The sequence below is a fragment of the Oscarella lobularis genome, chromosome 12 (assembly GCF_947507565.1).
Source record: "Oscarella lobularis chromosome 12, ooOscLobu1.1, whole genome shotgun sequence".
Lineage (NCBI taxonomy): Eukaryota > Metazoa > Porifera > Homoscleromorpha > Homosclerophorida > Oscarellidae > Oscarella > Oscarella lobularis.
Window position 1 is genome coordinate 1,048,964 of NC_089186.1, and position 22,278 is coordinate 1,071,241.

Here is a 22,278-nt window from a genome sequence, read left to right on the forward strand (position 1 = left end):
TCTCAGTTCGTTGAGAGATTCTGCTCAACAAACTGACTCTTCGCTTTAGCGGAAGCAATGATTTCGGCGTCAAATCTCTCCTGGAGTTTTCTCTGCTGCATTCCTTCAGTTCGACTAGCTCGTTTCAATGAAATCATCTCTTTCTGCATTTTATCAAAGTCCTCCTTGACACTAGTAGTTATCATTTCCAAATCCTCGTTTCTTCTTGTCAACTCCTCGATCACTCCTTCCTGTTGTCTTGTCTCTATTCGCGTTGCTTCGAGTCTTCTCACCAATTCTTCGACTTCTTCGTTGGCCGCCGATAATTCCTCTTCGACGCGCTTCAAACCGTTCTGCGCATGTTGCAAATCGACGGTTTTTTCTTCGACTTCCTGTCCCGCTTGAAGTGCTCTCTCTTCAAATCGCTTTCGCTTTTCCGTTTTCGCCGCAACAGCCGCATCCGTCTTCTTTTTCAATTCAATCATCTGAGCCTCTTTGTTTCTCTCTCCGTCGAGTCCGTTCTCTGCCCAACAGCACGCGACCACACAATTTTCCTTCGTCACTCGAAATCTTGTTCCGCCTGCCAACTAACGACTTCGCTCGCTCATTTCGCTCGCCGACGCCTTAGCTCCTCCCACTGTCTCTCGTGCCAGGCGGCATTTTTTTATCTCTCCTAACTCCTCCCATCGCGGATACACCCTTCTTGCGATCCTCGCCGAGAACTCCTCAAATCGGTCTTTCTTCGCTCGCCCACATGCGCTCTCGATCCGTTCATCATTTTCGTCCCTCTAGTCTTGACGCGCTGCGATCTTTTTCTCGCTCGCACATTCCCACCTGTTTCGTCGACTCCGCCCACGACTCGGTCTTTCCCTCTTCCCACGGGTAGAAAGGCGCCGATCATACCGTCTCTTCGCTCAAATCGCTTTCGCTCGACACAAGTTCGCCTTCTAAGATCACTCTCTCGCCTCTCTTTCGATCGCGCCGTCCACATTTGACTCTTTCACCACTGTTCCGCCACGTTTCCGTCTTCTAGGCCGTTCTTCGTCCCTGCGAACTGCTCGTCTCGCTTTCCTTTGTCTCTTCGTCCTATCCCTCGCCATCCTGATGCTTCGTTTCGCGTCAGCGTCTCCGTCCAGCTCGATCCCATCTGTCGGCTAGCATCTTCTTTCGCGCTCACGCCCCCTCGACTGATTTTCGATCTTTCTTTACGTCGCTCCATTCCTTCATCCACCGATGGCCCCTTCACGCACGCGCCAGTCTCTTCGGAGGACGCCGAATCCGACTCCTGTCACCAAATGTCACGACTGCGCACCCGCTGGCGCAACCGTGGATTGTCCGCTGGGGGACGCAGCCCTTTCCGGGCCACGGCCCCGTTCGATCGACGCGCTCTCTGTAGCTAGTTAAACTTAAGCTTTATTGACGTCTGCTTAGCTACTCTCCCTGGTCACCAGTTTGGCCAGAACCGGAGCCCCTCCTCTAATATTCGCTATTAACCTCCTGACGTCACTACTACACTACGTAACATAAACACATACGTCACTACACAGACAGCCCGTATATAGAATCGTCACAACGAGCTCATCGTAATGATGCTCTTCGACGCACTTCTCAGCAAACAACTCGTCGAGAAGACTGCCGCTTAGGACGTTCGCAAGAAGGGTAATAGCTTTACCCATCACAGGCCGAAAACGAGTAGACCACAGCCGGTCACCCATTATCCTTCGGACTCTCTCGAGCGCGCTACACTGTATTCCAGAACACATGCCCCGGATGTGTCTGGGAAGTTGGGGACACGGATCGGATCCGTGGTCTGGGTTTCCGAGGCAAGTCTCCCAAGAGAGATGCCGTACGGTCGAAAAGCGAGGCATTATTTTTTGAGGGTGCGCGTTGGCCTAGGGCCTTTAGTCGCGTTTTTTGACTTTTCGACGTCCGATTTTGACGAAGCGACCGCTTCGAAGGCGATCGTCTGAGCTTTTTCGAAGCAATAACGAAGCGATTTTTTCGATAAACTACATACATAGCAAAAGATCATGGCCGTATGACACGTTGCAGGCAACGTGTCATACGGAGCGTTGCTTAATTCGTTGCATACGGTCTTGACACGCTACGTCACAACGAAAGCCCGCCCCTTATTAACCAATTACCTGGACACGTTTTCAGGAGCGTGCCTCTGGAATCCGCCCTAATATGCATCACGCGAGCCACCTTTTCAAATAATTATATATTTTTATTATTTACAAATTACTCTTTACAGCCATAGCGACTAAAAATCCTGATTCTTCGTGCACTACAAAAAATCCTAACACTATAAAAATACAGGGATGCACTGTAAAAAGTTCTAACCTTTAGCTAAACTAAATACGCTGCTTACCTCTACGAAAATGGAAATGCTAAAGAAAAAAAGAATTAGTCTTCCCCACCGTGCCCATCTTACTTTTCCTGTCACTGGCCGAGTGATCCCTGCATTTCGACCTTTCTAGCTGCCACAGCAATGCATTTACCTACAGATAATACGCCGAAAGTGGCTCCCAAGGTCATACCGTTGCTTTTCGCGTCTTATTCCGCGCCGAATAACGCCACGGGTTCCTCGAAACGTGCTATCTAGAATGAAAGAAGCACTTTTCGAGCCGGTAGCCTCTTAGCGACGCTGTAGAGCGAAATTAGGACGCTGTATGGTTTACCTCGACCGCGGAAAGTGGGCCGAAAAGACCGTCGTTGCCTCGCCGTCGTTACAGCATTGCTAAAAAACCAGTTTAGTTACTTCGCGTCGGTTATCTACTGCTTCTAATAAGTTGGACGATCCGTTCGCGTTCCGTACACAAACTTGGCGACCGTTGACCGTTTGAATAGCGTCTACGCGCCTGCAGTAAAGAACGCTGCGCGTGCGCGAGCCCAACCCTCGTTGCCAGCCCGACAGGTCAAGACCGGCCCACCGGCCCCACCCCTCGACATAACCTAATTAATCTAGTTAGGCGTACAGACCCAACCTCCTTGACACGCTAAAGTCCCGGTCAGTCTGTGCAACGTTGCAGGCAACGTTGCACAGACTGATGATCTTTTGCTATGTAGTGAACAAAATCGCGCCGTTTTCATGTAGAAAGTGGTCGCCGCAAGCGAAAAACTGCCAGTATTTCAGAGAGGAAACCGATATTCGAAAAACGGCTCTCGTTATTGCTTCGAAAAATCTCTGCCGACCCAAATCTGTGTAGCGCGTTCGCCAAAACTGAAAAGGACGTCGAAAAGACAAAAACTGCTCTCGAAGTCCGAAATACGTACTGTAGCTACTTATGCGAAGGGGGGCCACTGAAGATCGAGGAGTAAGACTTACGCCTAGCTAGTACGCAAATTGATCTACGCGTGCTACCACTTTTCTTACTCAGTTTGAGGGACCTTTTCTGTCGATTCCAAACTTTTCAAAACTTCTGTTGGCAGAGTTCCCGTAGGTAACGTCATCATGAACGAGTACACTTTTTGTCATCATATATATTTTAGGAAAAACGATGCTGCATCATTTTCCACTTATCGTCAACATCAACAGGACGTGCCCAATCGAAATCGTCTTCGCTGCTCCAATCGACGTCGTTATCTATGAGTCGTATTGAAGGACGAGTAATTCGGCCTGATCGTCTCTCGGGAATTAGGACTTCGTCCTCGTCGCTCTCGTCCTCGTCGCTCTCTTCCTTGTCGCTCACTTCATTGTTGCTCTCTTCCTCCTCTCTCTGAACTGTTTGTGTGTCTCTCCCTTCTTCGATGTCTTCTTCTTTTGTACTTGCCCTTCTCTCCCGCCATTCTCACTGTCACCGCTGTCGCCTGACTCTTCCCCACCAAACGCCCCTGCTTGGTACTGCATTCCTTCTTTCGCTTTTTGATTTCTGCTTTTCTTTTTCTTTACTTTGCGCTGAACCGCTCTCTCCTTTTTCCGCCTATCGTCGTTCTTTACATCTGCGAAGTGCTCACGCTCAGCATCCATTTTTTTCACATATTTCCGTCGTATGAACGCCTCCCGGACATCCAGCGAGTTCCATCATTCGATAAATAGAACTGGCACCGTGATTGAAATACGAGGCGGCAAGCTTGGCGGCGGTTTCTACCAGCAACGGGCCTCTGAATGAGGTCTTAGGAGCGAATCTCCAAAGAACGTTATGAAATGCTTCATTCTACAATGATCCAGGTCATACCCAATAATACTCCTACACGCATAAGTAGCCTCACCGCGTTTTGTGTGCATCCGTGTTCACACCGAGCGAGTAATTTTCTGTTGGAGAGCTTTTCGAAGATGTCTTGCAGAGAGTGAAAAAATGAATGTGGCAGCGTCGTTTTCGTTGCGTCGTACGACGTCGTTCCTTTCACCTTATCGACCTGCCATTTGCACCAGGAGTCTTCTCCAACGGGGCAGTACCGATGACGCTCCTCTTCTGTTTTCGGGCAGCAGGAGTGATTGAATATGCTGTCCTTGCAACGAGATGGGTGTTCTTCAGCGAAGATGACGTCAGCGGCTTCGATTTGAAGCTGGTACTCAGGCGTATGCAATGCCGTCGAGTGGTAGAGTATTGCTTTTGATGCGGCGACCATGGCATCTACATTGCCGATGTTTTGGCGAATTGCAAGTCCGTAGTAGTTTTGAAATCTAAAAAATATTGTACTAAAAGGTTCAACTTCGGTCTTTATGTACTTATCGATCACTGCATCTGTCAGTCGTCCTTTCCGTGTGCTTTTCTGCCGTCCTCCATAAAAATATCAGGAACTTTCCTTTTCCACGATCTCAGCTTTGCGCCCAATCGTGTTTGGACGTGTCCTACGCAGTCTTCTTTCTCGACTTTGTGCTCGACTCCGTATATCTGTCAATATTTACATTTATCTTACCCTTAGCCAAGTATCAGTCATTTACCTGTTCATCGGCAACTTTTTTATAAGATTTCGAATCACCATCACCAAGAAAGCGAGTATACCTTAGCAATCCGGTAAAAACACGTTTACGACTCAGATTCAACGTTCACCTGAGTTTGAACTTTTCGAGTGACCTTCCAAATATCACGCGAGCTCCCTCGGCCTCCATCGCGTTGGAGGAAAGCTCAAAATTCCTTCGGCAGTGAGGAGCGTGCTCTTCCTTTCTTCTAAGATGTTCTTCACTTTCCTGATCCGGCTCCTTCTCTATTCGACTACAGATCTTGCAGTCCGTACAAAAAACATTGTAGTCGATCACGCAACCGGTATCATGAAGGACGACAGCTTGCAGTCCGACGTGGGACGAATGCCCGCGCTTCATCCACGTTCCGTCAAAAGAGACTCTTGTGTTGAAATTAGCACTTGGGTGGATACCATTCTTTTCCCGATGATATAGTACGGCGGCCATAGCAGACTCATTGAAAACCTAGATTTTCAGACTTCATATTTGTGTTCCTTCATGGAGACATAATAATAAAGTTTACTCCATTCAACGCTTCACTGATGTGCCAGACGTGAGCGTCCCAGCTGTCACGCAATGAAGGCGGAGGCATGTCGAAGGCGGCGCAGAAGCGAACGATCGCTTGGCGACTTGTTCCCATTAGTACCGCACCCGTTGAAGCTCGACGATTTAGGTCGTAGCTGGTTCCGCGGTCGCTGCCCGGTACTCTGCTCGACGAATCGAATACGAGCGTATCCTTTCTGCACGTTGTGCAATGCAGACGAAGTCTGGAGCAAAGGCCTCTCCGCGACTCCGAAATTTCGTGAAGAGACAGACCGCCTTTTCCGCAAAACTTGCACGTAAGCACGGTCATCAGCGTCGAAAATATGTAATTGATATCGACTAATCGATAGCCGCTGACGGGAAAGTATGACGGTGCGGAACGCGCCGGCGGTTTCCGCTCACGCGGACGAGGTGTAATTTTCCGCCCCTTATCTTCAGACGCAGAAATTCTTTTGCGATCTTTCGCGATTCGATGGAGGCGACTAATGCCACGAAAACGTTTTCGCATAATTCGATAGGGACGCGAACTGGGTGAATGAATGTGTGAACTACAGCTGGAGACAGCCTGATTCGGCAGATGCAATTGTCAAAATAGAACCACTCCGATTTGACAAAACCCCATTGTCAATGTAGCAAATTTATTTGTGTCAATGTAGCAAATTTATTTCATTCATTCATAAACAAAAGACTCGGATCTACAACTCAACTGATGTCTCACGCTGCTGCATTAGAAAAGTTTGAAAGAGAGTGCCACGCCGCTGGGTAAGCGGAATTTCAAGACCGTGACCGTCTATGATAGCACGTCATCTCCTTTTCACAGCTGCAACTTCCCCCAAAAACTGAAGACGCTGCTGACAGCAAAGCTGTCAGCAGCGTCATTGAAAAAGCGGGCTGGGAGACCCGAGACAGATCGAGAACGTCGCGCGAGGGCTTATTTGGCCCTAAAAAACGTCTTGTGGGTGAGTTCTCGCTCGCTCGCTCGCTCAATCAATCGATATCATCGTTCGATCGAACAATTTATTTTAGTACGGCGCAAAGCTAGGACGCGAAGACGTCGCGGGCGGCTTGTTCGCGCAAAGCGGGCCAACGTACTGCTGGCCCGAAGCGCTCAAGACCGTTCTTCGGGAACTTTACCCCTAAGATATCAAAAGTCGCGCCGATCCCGGCGTTCGGGGACCGGCGACGTGCCAGGTGGCGTTATTGAGCATTCTAAACACAATTTACTTACCTTTTCTTCAGCGTCCGATCATCGAAGTGCGATTCGGCGACCTTCTAGAAGCTTTCGAGGCGAGGAGCGTCGCCTCAGCCAAACGTGGACATCAAGAAATATAATTATTACACAAAACACTTATCTTAGTGCCGCATTTACTCCTCCTTACCTCAAAAGATATCATTTCATGTAAAAAAACGCCGAAAAAAGGAGAGTTTCCTTGTGTAACGCGCGCTAAATGACGTCCTGCATTCGGAAGACTGAACGTTCTGCTCGTTCCTTCACGGCAATCGGCTGTACGTATGGGCGATGGGATAGAACATGCTCCAACGTATTTTTCAGCAAATTTTAATTTTTTCACACTTTTCTACAATATTAATATTAATATTAATCGTGTCATCAGTTCTTTGTCGTAAGGTTTCACCCAGTAAATGTGTTTTGCGCTAACTGAAAATGCGGTCCGAAATGCGATAAACACTGGCTGATTTAATTAAGTTAGTTTCTATCTTGATCCATTTATATAAATAGTTCTCACTTCTGTCGTCTACACACCGAAACTCCCAAAAGTCATTGAGGTAGGGGCCGGCTTTAGATAACTGGATACTGAGTTGGGGGCCACCAGCTTCAGAAGGATTTGAGCCATTTCCGATATAGTAAGCATGTAAGCCGCGTCCGCAGTATACAAACAATGACTCCTTGCATTTGCATGTGCTTTCCTTGCTGTGATGCGCGAAAGCATTGTGGTCAAAGCGCGCAAGAGGGCCTTCTTTGAAAGGAATATATTGCCAGTCTTCGTTTTCACCGCCTTTGAATAGAGTAAGGCTTACTGGCCTTGTTGATACAAGCGGAGAAGTTAATCCGGGGTACACTTCCTGGTATCCACCAAATACTGCAACCCTGGTTTCGCAAAGACTGGTAAATGGTATTTATTATCAAGCCTTCATGCACGTTTGATGAGGAAAGCGTCGTCCATGAAGCTGTTCGCGGCGAGAAAGACCACGTAGCGCCTAGGTAGTCAACGAAGAGTATTTGAGTTTTGGCTAGAGAAGAGTTTTCTTTTCGTCGATAAGTTGCAGCTCTTTCGGTAAGAGAAGCGTAGACGGGCAGGGAAAGAAGAGGAAATCGTTTTGCGTTATCAGGCGAATTTGGCGCCCAGTCAGTATTCGACGTTTTTCCTACCGTTTCCCAATGACCATTTTGACCTCTTACAGTGTCACAGAATGCAACGGAATACAGAACCAACTGGAGGACGACGAGATGCATGGCAGTTGTGCAGGAAAGGAAAGATTACCGGCCTACATATATTGACTAACGACAATGTATTGCAGATGCCCAAGAACTGTTGCAGACGCGGAATGTTTGCATTGTCTAAACTCCCGACGTTTATTAGAACACTCAGTCAAGTCATTAGTACGATTGAGAGGAAGCATGATTTGATGGACATGGGCGACCAACTGCCGCTATTACTAGACCATAATATCTATAACTAGACCGCCTTCAAGGCTCTTTTTCCAGGTGTGCAGGAAGCTATTCTGATCACTCTCGTAACCAGACCCTAATATGTATGGCCAGAGCCTTCTCACAGCTGGTGTACAGCTGTGCAGCTAGGAAGCTAGTCTGGCCACTGTCTTGTGGAACCTAGTCTGGTCACTGTCTTGTGGCCAGACACTCCCTACCGCTCAACACTTACTGTAATTGACTTGCGCTATTTATAACCTAATTTGCGAAGGAAGTCAAAGACGAGGTCAAATATTTGACCTTTCATAATCTACCCTTAAGGAAACGCTCAAACGCAAGCTACGTACAGTACATTCGAACTCTTCTACAGACCAAAATATGGGCGGTTCAGGAAACAGCAAACCCCCCTCCATACAAGTTGACGCCAACATTTCATCGCAAGATCTCGATAAAAGTCTTCAAAAAGTATTGAATGATATGGATTATAGCCGACAGGTTGCAGTGGCTCTCTTGAACAAAACAGAATACGACCTCACATACCTCGGTATCTATTTCGATCATGGAGAACCTGGCTACACCGCGAGGGGAACACTTTCTCCTGGAAAAGGAGAGGTTTATGGCGCCCATCACGCTGCTGGCTCTGCTGTTGGAGTTGAAGCAGTGCTCGGCTACCAAATAAACAGTATCAATCGAAAGTCTCTTCAAATGCTTTTTGAAGATCCATTCACCGGCACCAATTACTAGAATGAGCTAGGATCGATTCTCTTGTGGCTTTCTTAGGTAGTGGCAAATGATTTCTGGTTTCACTTTCAATTTTCACGCTTTCTCACTGCTACTACACTAACACATGAAGCAGACGCTACAGAAACGCAAAGAGATATTAAAATGAATAAATAAATTATTGCTGTTGACGTGGCGTTACTTTTTCCGCCTCTAAATCCACCTTACCTTATATCAGCACAGTTGGGTCCTATCCTAGCATTCGTCGGTTGTCGATACCGTCGAAGTATACGCGCGGAGAATTTTTTTCAGATGAACGATATTTGCGTTTGAGGCATCTACGGGTGCGCGTTTGTGCAAATCGCCGAATAAAATCGCTCAATGTCCTTCGGCGCGGGAGTGCCGCCGTTTCGCTTTCGCGAGTTTGGTTCGCGTTACAACGTCGTGACGTCGTGACGTCGTGCGCGATCTCTGGACGAACTTACCTGGTTACTTGCTCGGAAGCCTCGGAAAGCCGCCACTGGCATAGCGACGGCCCGTTTGTGAGCCGACCACCTGTGTTGCCTGCAAAATGTTTTGCAGGCAATACGGGAAACAACGCCGGTCTCGTCATCGAAGCATTTTGCAGGCAAGGACGGTGATGCCATTTACGCAGAAATGCGCGGTCCCTATAGTTACTGCGTAATACAAACATACGGGCAGGTTCGCAAGGTAAAAGACACCGGTTATCCGGGGACAAGTGAATTGTCCGGGTACTGGTACAAGAAACAATTTGCAGGCGTAACACCTTCTCCCGAGCCCGTTATACGGGATCAAGGGAGAAGGTCTTGTCACAGGCTAGCCAAAAACATCGAATCCCACCTCCAGGAAGAAATCCCATTTGCCCAATCCAATTTCAACCAATCGAAATACACATTATTACACACGTCAAACAGTTATATTTGGCAGCAAGTCAAAGAAGAACGATTACGTTCTAAAAACAGCAGCATCAGCACGCAAGACTAAATCTGTTCTGATTTTCGTTCGCAGTTCAGCCAATAGCAATAAATGAAGCGGCCCTGTCATCGAGATAACCGTCCGATTTACCGGTGATGTATTGAAATTTGTCTTTATCGATATCGGTGATGACGGCGTTGTCCTTTGTGCTTCCGTTCGAGCTGAACGATTTCGGATACACTTGGGTAACGACGATCGCTGGCTTGGCAGAGAAAGCTGTGTGAAACGTGACCAGGTACTTGCCTCTTGACTGCCTTATGACGGTGAAGTCAGAGCCGCTGAGAATAGAGCCATCAGTATCGATGTAGCCTCCAATAGTCGTCGTTGTCGTCGTCATTGGCTGGCAGTGAGAAATCGACGCCTCGCGATGAAGCTGTGGTTGAGCGTTGAGTGCGCGAAAGTTTTTATTGTCGAGTGATGCGCACGTGGGGTTTTGTTTAGGCATAAATTTGGAAATGATGGAAGTGAAGGAAGTGAAGGAAGTTACGGAAATAAAAAAAACTGAAGGAAGCGAAGGAAGTGAAGGAAGTGAAGGAAGTGAAGGAAGTGAAGGAAGTGAAGGAAGTCATGATATGCAGATTATGCAAACACAAAGATATTTGCGCGGCAGCCGCCGCTCAGACGGGGGATCAGTACGCTAACGCAGCTTGGCTCATTTTTGATCCAGAAGTGGTAAAACAATTAGACAAATTAGGGGCTAGTCTACTAATTACTGCACACGTAAAGGCGACTACTAGCTTTATAGTGAAGTAGACGATAACATCGATGAGTTCATTATACTGGTGCACGTGCGTGTTTTGACCACCGCCGAAGTATCCTATTTAAGCAGCACATTAGGGTTAGTTCCGAGTCACTTTGGTCTTGTTCTTAGTGCAGTCTTTACTGAAGAAGCGATGGCGAGTCTTAAGAAACAAACTCACAGATGGTCTGCTACTTTCAAGAACGTCTCGAATGCTGCGACGAAACTGACAGGCCGCGAACAGAAATCAAAGCGTACAGGCTACTTGAGCCTGAATTCTTTATACAAATGTTTGAAACTTTTCTTTCAGAACGCGGTTCGCTTGTTTTTGTCGGATGTGGCATCCGATGTGCATCTCAGTTCACTCAAGAAGCCATCGATTGCATCGAACAAGCCGACAGAGTTTTCTACTGCGTTTCCGATCCGGCAACGGAAACTTATATTCGAAAGCTGAATCCGAATTCGACCGATCTCTACGTCCTCTACGGAAACACAAAGAAGAGATACGCTACCTACGTCCAGATGTCCGAATCGTGTCTCCATTACGCTCGTCGCGGCATGAACGTCGTCGGTGTTTTCTATGGTCATCCTGGCGTCTTCGTCTTGCCATCTCATCGTGCTGTCGAAATAGCCAACAATGAAGGTCTGTATTTGGTAGACTCCGCTTTCAGTATGACTCACCAAAGTATTTTGCCCTGCTCTTTTTCCTTCTTCTTCCTCTTGATCTAATTTTTTTCTTTTCCCTTTCCGGCTGTCGGCCGGCGCACCCAAACGTACATGCAACGTTGTGCCATTGCCCGATGGTGCTCGCCGAAAACGTTTTTTGCAGCCATGCAATCTGAAATTATGCCTTAAAGTTGCAAAACTCCTAATCAAGAGATAGAGAAACTAGCTTTTGAGGCACGCATTCCCGTAAAAATTCTTGTTTAAAAAATACTGAAGATAGGTATCATTCAGTTTAATTAAGTGAGCGCGTCCTACTTTGCTTGGCATGCAGTAGTTTCTTGATCATTTCCAGTGTAGTCTCTGCATATTGCTCCCTCTTTCTTATTCTTATTGTCTTCTTTGTCCCTCGCCGCTACTCATTCCCGAAATCGATCAATATAGTTTTTTCAGGTATACCTGCCCGCATCCTTCCCGGCATTTCAGCCGAGGATTGCCTCGTCGCCGATCTCAACATTGATCCGTCTCTTCCCGGCATGCAAACGCTTGAAGCCACCGACTACCTTCTCCGTCGTCGCACCCTCTTGTCTGATTTGCACGTCGTCATCTGGCAGGTCGGATGCGTCGGCGACACGGGTTTCAATTTCAAAGGGTACAAGAACGAAAACTTCAGTCTACTCATCGACAGCTTGCAGAAAGTCTACGGTCCGGACTACGTCATTGTTCATTACATCTGCAATCAGTTTCCCATCTGTCGATCGCGCATCGATCACGTACCTCTGAGCGACTTTCACAAGCCGGAAATCGCCAAACAAGTCACGGGCGTTTCGACGTTCTACATTCCGCCGGCGGTCGTCTGATCCGTCGATCCCGCTCTCGCCGTCCAGTTCGGTCTCGCGGCGAGCGCGAAGAAGGCGGCAAAGTTGAAGGCAGGCAATCGAATCATCGACAGATACGGGCCGAGAGAAAAAACCGCGCTTAAAGAACTCGGATCCTGGGAACTTCCGGACGATTACAGGTTTACTCCTGATACTCCGGGAGCCGATGCTCTCGTCAAAATGAGTCAGAACGTCAAGCTGTTTCGCGATTACGAAAAGAATCCCGACGAGTTTCTCGACAAATTGAATTTGCCTGGTTACCGCTTTCCGCTCTCGTCATCCCGGCGCAATTCGACTTGCGCTGAAACCCTCCGATGAATCTATTGCAATGCAAGCGGCGATAAAGCTTCTCGACGATCAAACCCTATCCGGTGAATTCATTGACGAAATCAAGAAGGCTCGAGCGAATAGCGAAAGTACCGAAAGTTTCGATGGAACTCTCTCAAAGTGGTGGGCTTCAAAAGGATATGCGACTTCAGTGGAATCGATTGAGAGGAAGCATGATTTGATGGACATGGGCGACCAACTGCCGCTATTACTAGACCATAATATCTATAACTAGACCGCCTTCAAGGCTCTTTTTCCAGGTGTGCAGGAAGCTATTCTGATCACTCTCGTAACCAGACCCTAATATGTATGGCCAGAGCCTTCTCACAGCTGGTGTACAGCTGTGCAGCTAGGAAGCTAGTCTGGCCACTGTCTTGTGGAACCTAGTCTGGTCACTGTCTTGTGGCCAGACACTCCCTACCGCTCAACACTTACTGTAATTGACTTGCGCTATTTATAACCTAATTTGCGAAGGAAGTCAAAGACGAGGTCAAATATTTGACCTTTCATAATCTACCCTTAAGGAAACGCTCAAACGCAAGCTACGTACAGTACATTCGAACTCTTCTACAGACCAAAATATGGGCGGTTCAGGAAACAGCAAACCCCCCTCCATACAAGTTGACGCCAACATTTCATCGCAAGATCTCGATAAAAGTCTTCAAAAAGTATTGAATGATATGGATTATAGCCGACAGGTTGCAGTGGCTCTCTTGAACAAAACAGAATACGACCTCACATACCTCGGTATCTATTTCGATCATGGAGAACCTGGCTACACCGCGAGGGGAACACTTTCTCCTGGAAAAGGAGAGGTTTATGGCGCCCATCACGCTGCTGGCTCTGCTGTTGGAGTTGAAGCAGTGCTCGGCTACCAAATAAACAGTATCAATCGAAAGTCTCTTCAAATGCTTTTTGAAGATCCATTCACCGGCACCAATTACTGGAACGCTGATATTGTGCAAAAAGGAGGAAGCCCCCCTAATGAAAGTGCCTACGACAATCTTCAAGGATCACACATTGCTGCAGACGGAAAAGAAAATACCATTACGTTTGTTGACTTCAAGGTAACTGCCTCTCTGACGAATGATAGCAGTGCCAAAATGATCATTCGTGTGGAACCAGCTTGAAATTCTCAAGGTGCGGGATTGGTATGCACCTGACTGAGCTGCACTGCTATTTTGCGCGCTTTAGTGTGTCATTTTTTACCTCATTTTTCTGTACTATGTGAAATATATTTGTGCTTTCATGTTTGCTAAGACCTAATTGTCGCTAAGGACCGCTCATATGCAAATATTAGTGTCGATAATTTTAGCGCACTCTCTATGGGTTATGCGTTAGGGTGAGAAAAGATTAATTAAGTTCATTCCTTATAGGCTGAAATAAACATTGTCAGGTTAACGGCTCTGCTTCCTTGAAAGTAGAATTAAACGATTTCCTCGACAGAGAATGGTATGATTTTCTATTGTACTATTCTAAGAAAAACGCAACGAACCGATACAATTAATTTCAGTCAATGAGTAGATATGAACGCGTTATTACTAAGAACTAGACAACCGTACATTGGATCAGATAATTTACTACATTGACCAAAAAGTAAAGGCCTTAATCTAATAAAACCAAGATTACCTTATAATCCATTGACCCGTAGCCTCTAGGCAGTGTTCTGCCCACGTTGGACGGCGGTGGACGCCTGCGTCCACTGATGCAGTTTGGCGTCCAGCGCTGCACCGTGGGCGTCCACCGAATTTTAATAATGATTAAAGCGCAGAGACTGCGAGAGAGATGTAATAGTTACCAGTTTTGCCGTCTGTTTGACCCAGAGAGAGGATAACTTAGAACTTAGTTAGAATTTAGTAACATAAGAATGATTAAGGAGTAATGAAAAACTTTCAAAGGACACGCCCCCTAAAAATGTTTCGGGAGCTCCGCCCCCGAGCCCCCGTTTACCCCTAACTTCTCTATAAGCAGAACACTGTCTAGGTATAATGACTGGCACTTTTTCTCATCTTTTGGGCCTAAGGATGATACTAATGATGATACTGGAGGATCACACTGAAACAAGTGAGGTTTCCCGTCGTCCCCTCCAAGCAATGAAAACGGAAACTCCAAAAGGTCTGACACCACTATACAAAGCATTTTATTTTATTAATAATCGTGCCTTTTTTCTGAGTACCCTGATTAGGTGAATTCTTGTATGACGTTGGATCTCGTCGTTGGGATTGCCCCTCGATATATCAGGCGATTACTCTTGAGCTATTTTACCCGCCTTTTTGACGAGAAGCCTTATAAAATCTAAATTTAACAAAAGCATACAAACCATTATATTTTAATTACCCCATAATCAGCGGCCAACCCACTGCAAATCATTCCCGCGTGATTAGCCATCATTTCGATCTAAAGGAGACGTCGTTCCAGAAAAAATCCCATATAAAAGGGGCGGGATTACTTTTTTGATGCTGTCGATGTGGAGACCCGATCGTTTTTTTTTTTTCTCTCTCGCTATTGCAACTCCGTTCGACGCTGAACTTTACGTATAGAAGTCCGTACGTTCTTTATCGTCCGTTTTAAGCCCACGGAAGGAATACCAGCGGCTGCGAGTGCGTACACGATCCTGACAAGTTTTCCCGTTGCATGGGCTGCAGTAGAGCACAGCGTTTGCGTTTGAAGATCGTTTATCGAGTAGGAATAACGCGCCTGAAGGTCGTGAAGCTGGACTGTTCCGTCTATCTCAAGTTGATATTCCTACGTACCCACTCCTAAAAATCCCCTTGCCCAGCAAGGGGGTTGGCATAGCCTCGCGTGGCCAGGCCCTTTTCCCTGATCTCCCGGATACTCCGAGAGGGGAAAAGGGCCTGGTACTTGAGTCGCACGTGATAGGTCATGGGCTCCCCCGTTTGGCACTTATGGGAGGACGCCTAGATATATTTCAACGCTTTGTCAAAGCGGGAATCAAAGCGTCGCAACTATTGCAGGTGCTGTCAAAGTGAAAAATCGATTCTAAAATCAAAATTGAAATCAGGAAAGTCGTCAATTTCTGTCTAAAGCGGCAGATAGAGGAAGTGAAGCTGCTGCTCATTTTCTTGAAGAAGTTTAATTAATTGTCCTGATTGGCAGAGCGATTTGTATTGACTGCATGACTGCGTCTTTATCAGATAAATATTATACAGGTCTCTGAAGAACCTTTGAAATGGACTTCTCCTCAGGAATGCCACTGAGCGTCTTCTGTTTCGTAGAGATATGTATGCGTTTAGGAAAGAGACGATCTGCTGCAGGAAATCGATTTTCTTAATCGCAAGCTGGCAGAGCGAGAGGGTTCTTTTCCTTCTGAGAAAGAAGATGAGTTAGCAGTGGAAGAAAGTCTCAGTGCCGGTACCGAAGTGAAAACTTTTTGTTATCTTAGCGAGTTGCAGTAAAACGAATTTTATGAAGGAGAAGGGCGGCAACAGTTCAAAGATCTTTCTCTGGCTTTGTCTAGAAAGGAAGAGGTATTGAGTCGCTTGCGGGATGCGGCAAGGGAAATGAAAGCAAACTACGAGGCCAAAGAAGCTGCTGATAAATCAATTATCAGTGCGCACACCTAACATATGTGCTGTATCAAGTATTGCCAATTTTTGTAGCGAGATTAGAAAGCGAAGCACAAGAAAGAAACAGGATGCTCGAGGCTCAAGCTTGCGAAATCGGTAGGCGATTCGGTGCGGGGTTTTTGTATTTCTTAAATAACGGTTGCCTGTTTGTAAAGCACAACTGAAGGCTTTTGCTGACAACAAGGAAGTTGAAATCGAGAGGGCACTAGAAGAAACTGATGCTTTGAAACAAGAAAATGGTAAATATTGTTTGATTTAGAAGTTTTACGTGAAACGCCTTATTTTAGCAGAAAAAAATGATTTTCTGGAAAGAAAATTGACTGCAGCTGAAACTGATAAGAGTAATGCCAACTTTAGTTCAGACTTGCAAACTTGGGCGTTTTTTTCAAATTCTGTAGTGCAACTTAGAGCTACTGCTAAGAAAAAAGATCTTCAGATCGAAAACACAGTTAAAGTAAACTTAGCAATGAGACTTGAACACGGTAGGAATATTTGCAGAGATGTTAACGTTTTTTAAGCCTTTTTGTGTTTTCAGAAAGAAACGTCCATTTTTACCAGGAAAGATTCGCTGAAGCGCAGATGGAGCGCAGTGAGAGCATCCTGATTCTTTCTGCTTTTACCCCTAATTGGATTTCTAATCTAATTTAATTTTAGCTCTTCTGAAAACCGCACTTGAAGAAGCAAATCTCCATATTGAGAGCGCCAAAAGGGAGAAAGATGCTCTTAGTCTCGAACACGGTATGAAGCAATAATTTTGCACCAGTATTGTTTGAACTGTACATGTAGCCAATTTAAATGACCTCTTCCAAGAAACACAGGCGGAGTTGAGGGCTGTCATTGGGGAAATAGCCGAAAAAGAGAATCAACTTAGAAAAGCCAAAGCACAGGAAGAATTTCTTCACATTCCAGTTGGAGACGTCAGAATGACGGACCTCAAACTCGGAGAAGGTGGCTATGGAGGTGTTAGTCAATAGAAATGTATCTGAACTAACCGGAATAATATTATCGCGTTTAGAAGTAAGAGTGGGCTACTGGCGTGGCTGCCCTGTAGCTGTCAAAATGTTCTACGAGTTTCTTAACACCGACTATCACCTTCGACTCTTTCAGCAAGAAATTGCCGTCTGCGTTCGCGCTCGCCATCCCAACGTCGTCTTCCTATGCGGCGTAACGACGGAGAATGGTGTTCCGTTCCGAATCATCACCGAACTTCTTGAAGGATCGCTATCTGAAGTCATCAGGGCCTCACTTCGTTCAGAATGGCCGCTTTCGTTGCGCGAGAAAATAGACCTAGCGTTGGGAACGACGGCCGGAATCACGTATCTTCATCAGCTCGGGCCCGATGGTGTTCTCCACGGTGACATCCGCCCTTCCAACGTCGTCATAACGTCGTTGATGGAAGCCAAAGTGTGCGATTTGGGGGCCGCTCGCTTAGCCGAGATGTCTCTCTCCGCCGGACCGTTAAGTCCCCAATATTTGGCTCCGGAGCGAACGCCAGATAAGTTTTCCGGCGCAGCGCATAATACAAAGATGGCGGACGTTTGTAGTCTAGGAGTTACCCTTGTTGAATTGATGACTGGGGAACTTCCTGTTGCCAGTCATCGGTTCGAACAAGCTGCTGAAGTCGGTCATCTGGCGGTGAAGAAAATGTGTCGCGATATGATTTGCTTTGATCCGAGCGCAAGGCCGACTTCCGCCGAATGTTTGGCTCAATTGGAACGAGTTCAAGAGTCAGATGAATATGATCGGTGCTATCCGAAAAGATTGGTAAAAGGTAGACTGTATGGAAGAGATCAGGTAACTTTGGTATTTCATCTGTCACCGCAACGTCGCTCAGTAAAAAGTTACCTTGTCGAGACTCTCCTATAAGATTTTATCTTTTTTTGACTTAATTACAATGATTATAACCTTTAGTGTGCATAGATTCTGTTTCCAGCTTGAGTGGTGATCTTCGTTTCCTCGCTTGGTCTCCATGCAGCGTCGCAATTTTTTTGCATAACTTATTTTGATGCTAATGCTTATTACAGCCGATTTCGACTGTGCCTTTTTAACCTCATGAAAAAGAAAATGGGTTTTGACGTCCTCTGTTCCCTCCGACGTCACTTATCAGTGACGGATCCAGGGGGGGGGGGGGGTCCATGGGGTCCATGGACCCCCCCTTTGAGCAAAACAAAAATTTTTAAAATTGAAATTCAAGTAAACGCAGTGCTTCTGTGTGTGGGAAGACAGTTAAGATTAGGGTTAAGGGTAGGGAGAGGAGATTTAGCCAGTTAAAGCTAATTAAACACGTTATCGTGTTTGCTGACCTGTTGTAGGACAACGCTCTAATGAAAACATCTCGTGAAATTTGCAAAAGGTTCAACTGACGAAATTTTTGCAGATTTGCGCGAGAAAAATAAAACATTGTTTAGTTTAGAAGACCATTTAAGTTGAATAATGAATCTGTGTAGCTGTTTAGATGTATCAAAAATACACCAATGTGGGCGTGGTCAGCAAAAAATTTTTTGTGCGCGCAAACTCTCTCCCATGGACCCCCCCTTGCTCCAATCCTGGATCCGCCACTGCTTATGAGCCGACCACCGCAGTTGTACGGGGTGACAAACGCAGTTTGCGCGCCCGTATAACGGCGGAGGGAGGCTAGTCTCGGCGGCTGCCTCAGGCTGTCCCAAACATGATTTTAGGGCCAGAAGTGTATGTATGTCTGTCTGTCTGTTCGTCACGCTCCGTATTGTGACGTCACCTAAAAACCCGTTTTTTTGTACAGAGCATGCGTGACATAGGGCCCAAAACGGTGACCCGAAAAAGGCGCGAATAAAGCGTTTTGTCTTTCATAAACGGAAAAATGCTTAGAACCCCTGTTTCCAAATGATCTGTGCTATTTTCCGTGTTATAAATGCGCTGAGAAACCGAAACGACAGTTTTGATTGTCAATCTCTGACGTCACAATCAAAAGTATCCACTCATGTGGGTACTGTACGAGTGTACGGGAAACAGGAAATATGACCCGTACACATGCATAGGTCCTTCTCAAATACAGAGCACATTATCAAATACAGTACGTCACAAAAATTATGGAAACGTTGCAATCATGCAAGTATTTACAGTATGTAGGCAGGACTGAGATGTAGTAGCTAACGGCTCTAATGACCTCGTGAATATGTGACAACATAAAAAATTATGACGTAACACGATATTATGCACTCGCGTACGGTAAGCGGTGGGAGGCTCTGCATGATGGCAACACGGTGAACACCGGGCCATCATTCTCTAGTTTCAAATTTAAAAGAATATCTCGATTCTCTTGCCCAAACCTGCAAAAATCTCCGGGTCACGTGGGCGAAAGGAGCTGGGTTCCAGACTAGCAATTTATTGCTTACTGAGTCTACTTGTAGTGCGTCATGGGTGTGACGTCGCTGTGCAGCGCGCTAAGCATCTATCGAGGTCTCGTTCTCCTATCTTTTCTCGTTCTTCACGAGTCCCCCGCGACTGGGTATATCGGCCAGGTTTCGAAAATCGAACTGCAGGAAATGATCATGGACGCGAGTCCTCTCTTGTGGGGAATCTTCTTCGGAGATCAACCACGCCGTAGATGCAAAATTCGCTTTCATTTAACTACTCAAAAATCATTGCAGGTGGACTCGACGCTTAGATGTTGTAGATACGCGCATTCGAAGCTTCCCAACCGTGTCCACGCCCCCAACATCACATCACTGCAACTTGCAAGGCTTCGCAGCTCTAATCACTTCCTCGACCGTGGACAATGACTGTAAATTCCAACAAAGTACGACTGTCAATAATAATTTTCACGTCAATTAAAATTTGTTTTGTTTTTAGTGTAATCAAATTATGACGGCTCAAAAGATTTAATTAACCGGACGGCAAGTTTCTATCCAATTTCTGCAGGGAGTTCGTTTGTTAGTGCATCGTTCGTCAGAGTAGCTTCAATCTCTTATCGCTATTATAGGATTATCAGCAATGGGTGATGTCACCAGACGAGCTCTAATAGATTATTTCTATTGATTCTGTTTACTTATAGTTGCACTGGTGCCTTCCCATAGTTGCTAAGTATCCCGAACATGAGATTCTTTGGACTTCTTCGACCAAATGTAAATAAAACTGTCAATAATTTTTTCAGTAAATAACGCATTGAGACCATCTTTTTTTCGCCTAGATTCTTTTTATTTATTTAGATCACTAGTCAAGTCAGTATTTGGTCATCACATCCACGGAGGTTGCAATGCATGGTGTTTCAGGCAGATACTGGGGCATGATTGTCGAGGCTGGTGGTAAAACTTCGTGGGCTTAGACATAGTACAGTTGATATTTGGAATTGCTGCTAGTCAGTATTCCCGACGTCACTAATTAGGCTATTTATAGTTGCCTTGTCGCTAGGGGACAGTTAATTAGGGCGGTGAAAGCGAGAAAGGGTCTAAACATAGATATATGAGAGATCTAAAGATTAGAAATGAGTTGTTTAAGCAATCCGGCGACATGCGTCGGCGACGAAACGCGTCCCGCATCTTTCCGCTTGCCTCTGTCGAAGCCATCTAATGACAGCTAGCTTATACTCTTCTTCTACGTCTGTGAGCGAGTTATTCATCTTCGGAAGACGCGAAGAGACCGCGTTTCGAGGTGAGTCCCAAAAAGGGGCCTCGACTGGAGGTCCCGTCTAGAGGCGTACGTTAAAAGACTAGATAATGATGGCCTTTTGTGAGCCATCATGTGATCCCCGAACACCCTCAGCACGCTATCTAATTCTTTTTACTCTAAATTTAGAAAAGCCTCTGTGCATCGCACTGCCTAACCACGTTAGTTGGATGGCCTTATTTTCCGCAAAAACTAATTTGACCTCCAGAGCTAGCTAGACCTCCCTACCGCAACCTCTGCCCCTTCGGTCACGAGGCCCATTATCAGCTCGCAGTTGGGTTTGCGTGCTGCGAGCTTCGCTCGCAGCACGACAAATCCAACGTGCTCCTTTGCTGCATTCCCTTGATAAAGCTATTTGTTGCGTGCCCGTTATGTTTATTTATCCCTGGTGGCAACCATAGATATAACAGTACTGTTATACTGCAAACTGTTGAACATAGTCCGGGGTTACTATCTACTGTGACGTCACGTTTCGGTAGCATTTTCTTCCAAATACGGGAGATTATGACATCACAATGAATGTGATGTCATAAAGGCACCTTTGTGTGTGATTGGCCTAAGAGTGATTGTGACGTGAGCGTTACCGACAGACAGACAGACAGACAGACACACACTTTGGTTTTTGGGCGATCACGTTTGAGAGACCCTCCCACCAGGGCGCGCGCGGGCTTCGCCCGCGCGCGCCCTGGTGTTCGGAGAACTACCGCCCGCGAACTCTCATCCAAAAGAACAGAAGCTGCATAGTCGAGGTAATCACAATAACAAAAAGGAGTAGAAAAGGGTATCGAAATTAGTCTTTTTTCCAGGCATGCAGAATGATGACGTGATCGCCCGCCATCACGATCGACTACTGTAGTATAGCTTTGACGTCTACGCTTTTAGGACAGAAATAGAATTCTAGATTCAGTTCAGTTGTAAGGCCTAGCTCCAATGCGGTGTCGTACAAATGGCCCTTTCTAGCTGCGCCGCGCGATCGCACCCGCGTATACCTACGTTAATTCATGCATTCGAATCCTACACGACGTGAATTCTTTTCCCACGCCCACACTCAAGATATTGTTTAGCATATCCCGCGTCGCATACGCACAGAGTTATGTAGCCTGAGCGAATTGAGCATTCCCGGCCCATATAACAGGCGTTTTCATTACAAGTGCAGTTTTCTAGGGATGTCGGACGTAGTCATTTCACGGGGGCATGTCACACAATTTGTTGTGCCTGGTTTGTCACTGAACGTTCCTCGTGGGCACGGACGACACGGATATTTTTTGAAATCTTCGCCGTACATTCCAGGGGAGCAGCCTGGTCGAAACATGTAGAAAGACCATCGGCCGACACTTCGCTCATCGTGAAATCCATGTCACATTGACAAGTTTTCGTAGATCAGCCGCAGGCAAAAGTGGTACTGCTTTATATAATTATCCTTGATAGTTATCACTTCTTTCTTGCCGCTATGAAGATTAATTATCCGTAGATTATTAAGAGCGCAAGTGCTATATACACATCAAATTGGCTTTGAGACTTGAAGAGCTTTGGAGATGTTGTGTAGAAAAGGTAGCTGCCAATTATTTGGCTTTGCTGAACGCAATTGCCTGCACGTAGCTCTACTGCCTAAAAAGAAGCCGCACTTT

General features: G+C 46.2%; 4 protein-coding genes and 1 long non-coding RNA gene across 7 annotated transcripts; 4 read left to right on the forward strand and 1 right to left on the reverse strand.

Annotated features, from left to right (window-relative positions):
• Positions 1-2: 2 nt before the first annotated feature.
• LOC136193965 (tropomyosin-like) lies at positions 3-464 on the reverse strand. Its single transcript, XM_065982974.1, has one exon. The coding sequence runs from the start codon at positions 462-464 to the stop codon at positions 3-5; it is 462 nt and encodes a 153-aa protein (XP_065839046.1).
• Positions 465-10,690: 10,226 nt separating this feature from the next.
• On the forward strand, positions 10,691-13,621 carry LOC136193816 (uncharacterized). 2 transcript variants are annotated; one of them, XM_065982806.1, is made up of 3 exons: positions 10,691-10,805; positions 10,862-11,194; positions 11,668-13,621. In XM_065982806.1, the coding sequence occupies exons 1-3, from the start codon at positions 10,706-10,708 to the stop codon at positions 12,072-12,074; spliced, it is 840 nt and encodes a 279-aa protein (XP_065838878.1). In that variant the 5' UTR covers positions 10,691-10,705; the 3' UTR covers positions 12,075-13,621. The 2 variants fall into 2 exon arrangements, with proteins under 2 accessions (XP_065838878.1, XP_065838877.1); XM_065982805.1 differs by having other exon boundaries at positions 10,694-11,194.
• LOC136193977 (uncharacterized) lies at positions 13,001-13,549 on the forward strand. The gene has a single exon (XM_065982986.1). It carries the CDS (start codon positions 13,001-13,003, stop codon positions 13,547-13,549), a length of 549 nt encoding a protein of 182 aa, XP_065839058.1.
• Positions 13,622-16,298: 2,677 nt separating the features above from the next.
• Positions 16,299-17,916, forward strand: LOC136193813 (probable serine/threonine-protein kinase DDB_G0281745). The gene is made up of 6 exons (XM_065982804.1): positions 16,299-16,347; positions 16,405-16,488; positions 16,542-16,595; positions 16,661-16,744; positions 16,793-16,966; positions 17,022-17,916. Coding segments are annotated over exons 1-6 (1,248 nt in total). The 5' UTR covers positions 16,299-16,346; the 3' UTR covers positions 17,873-17,916.
• A 1,563-nt stretch (positions 17,917-19,479) lies between these two features.
• LOC136193821 (uncharacterized) lies at positions 19,480-20,427 on the forward strand. Of its 2 annotated transcripts, XR_010671477.1 has the most exons (5): positions 19,480-19,588; positions 19,636-19,784; positions 19,838-19,982; positions 20,040-20,109; positions 20,175-20,427. It is a non-coding gene; the product is annotated as an uncharacterized lncRNA (long non-coding RNA). The 2 variants fall into 2 exon arrangements; XR_010671476.1 differs by having other exon boundaries at positions 19,480-19,784.
• Positions 20,428-22,278: the final 1,851 nt, after the last annotated feature.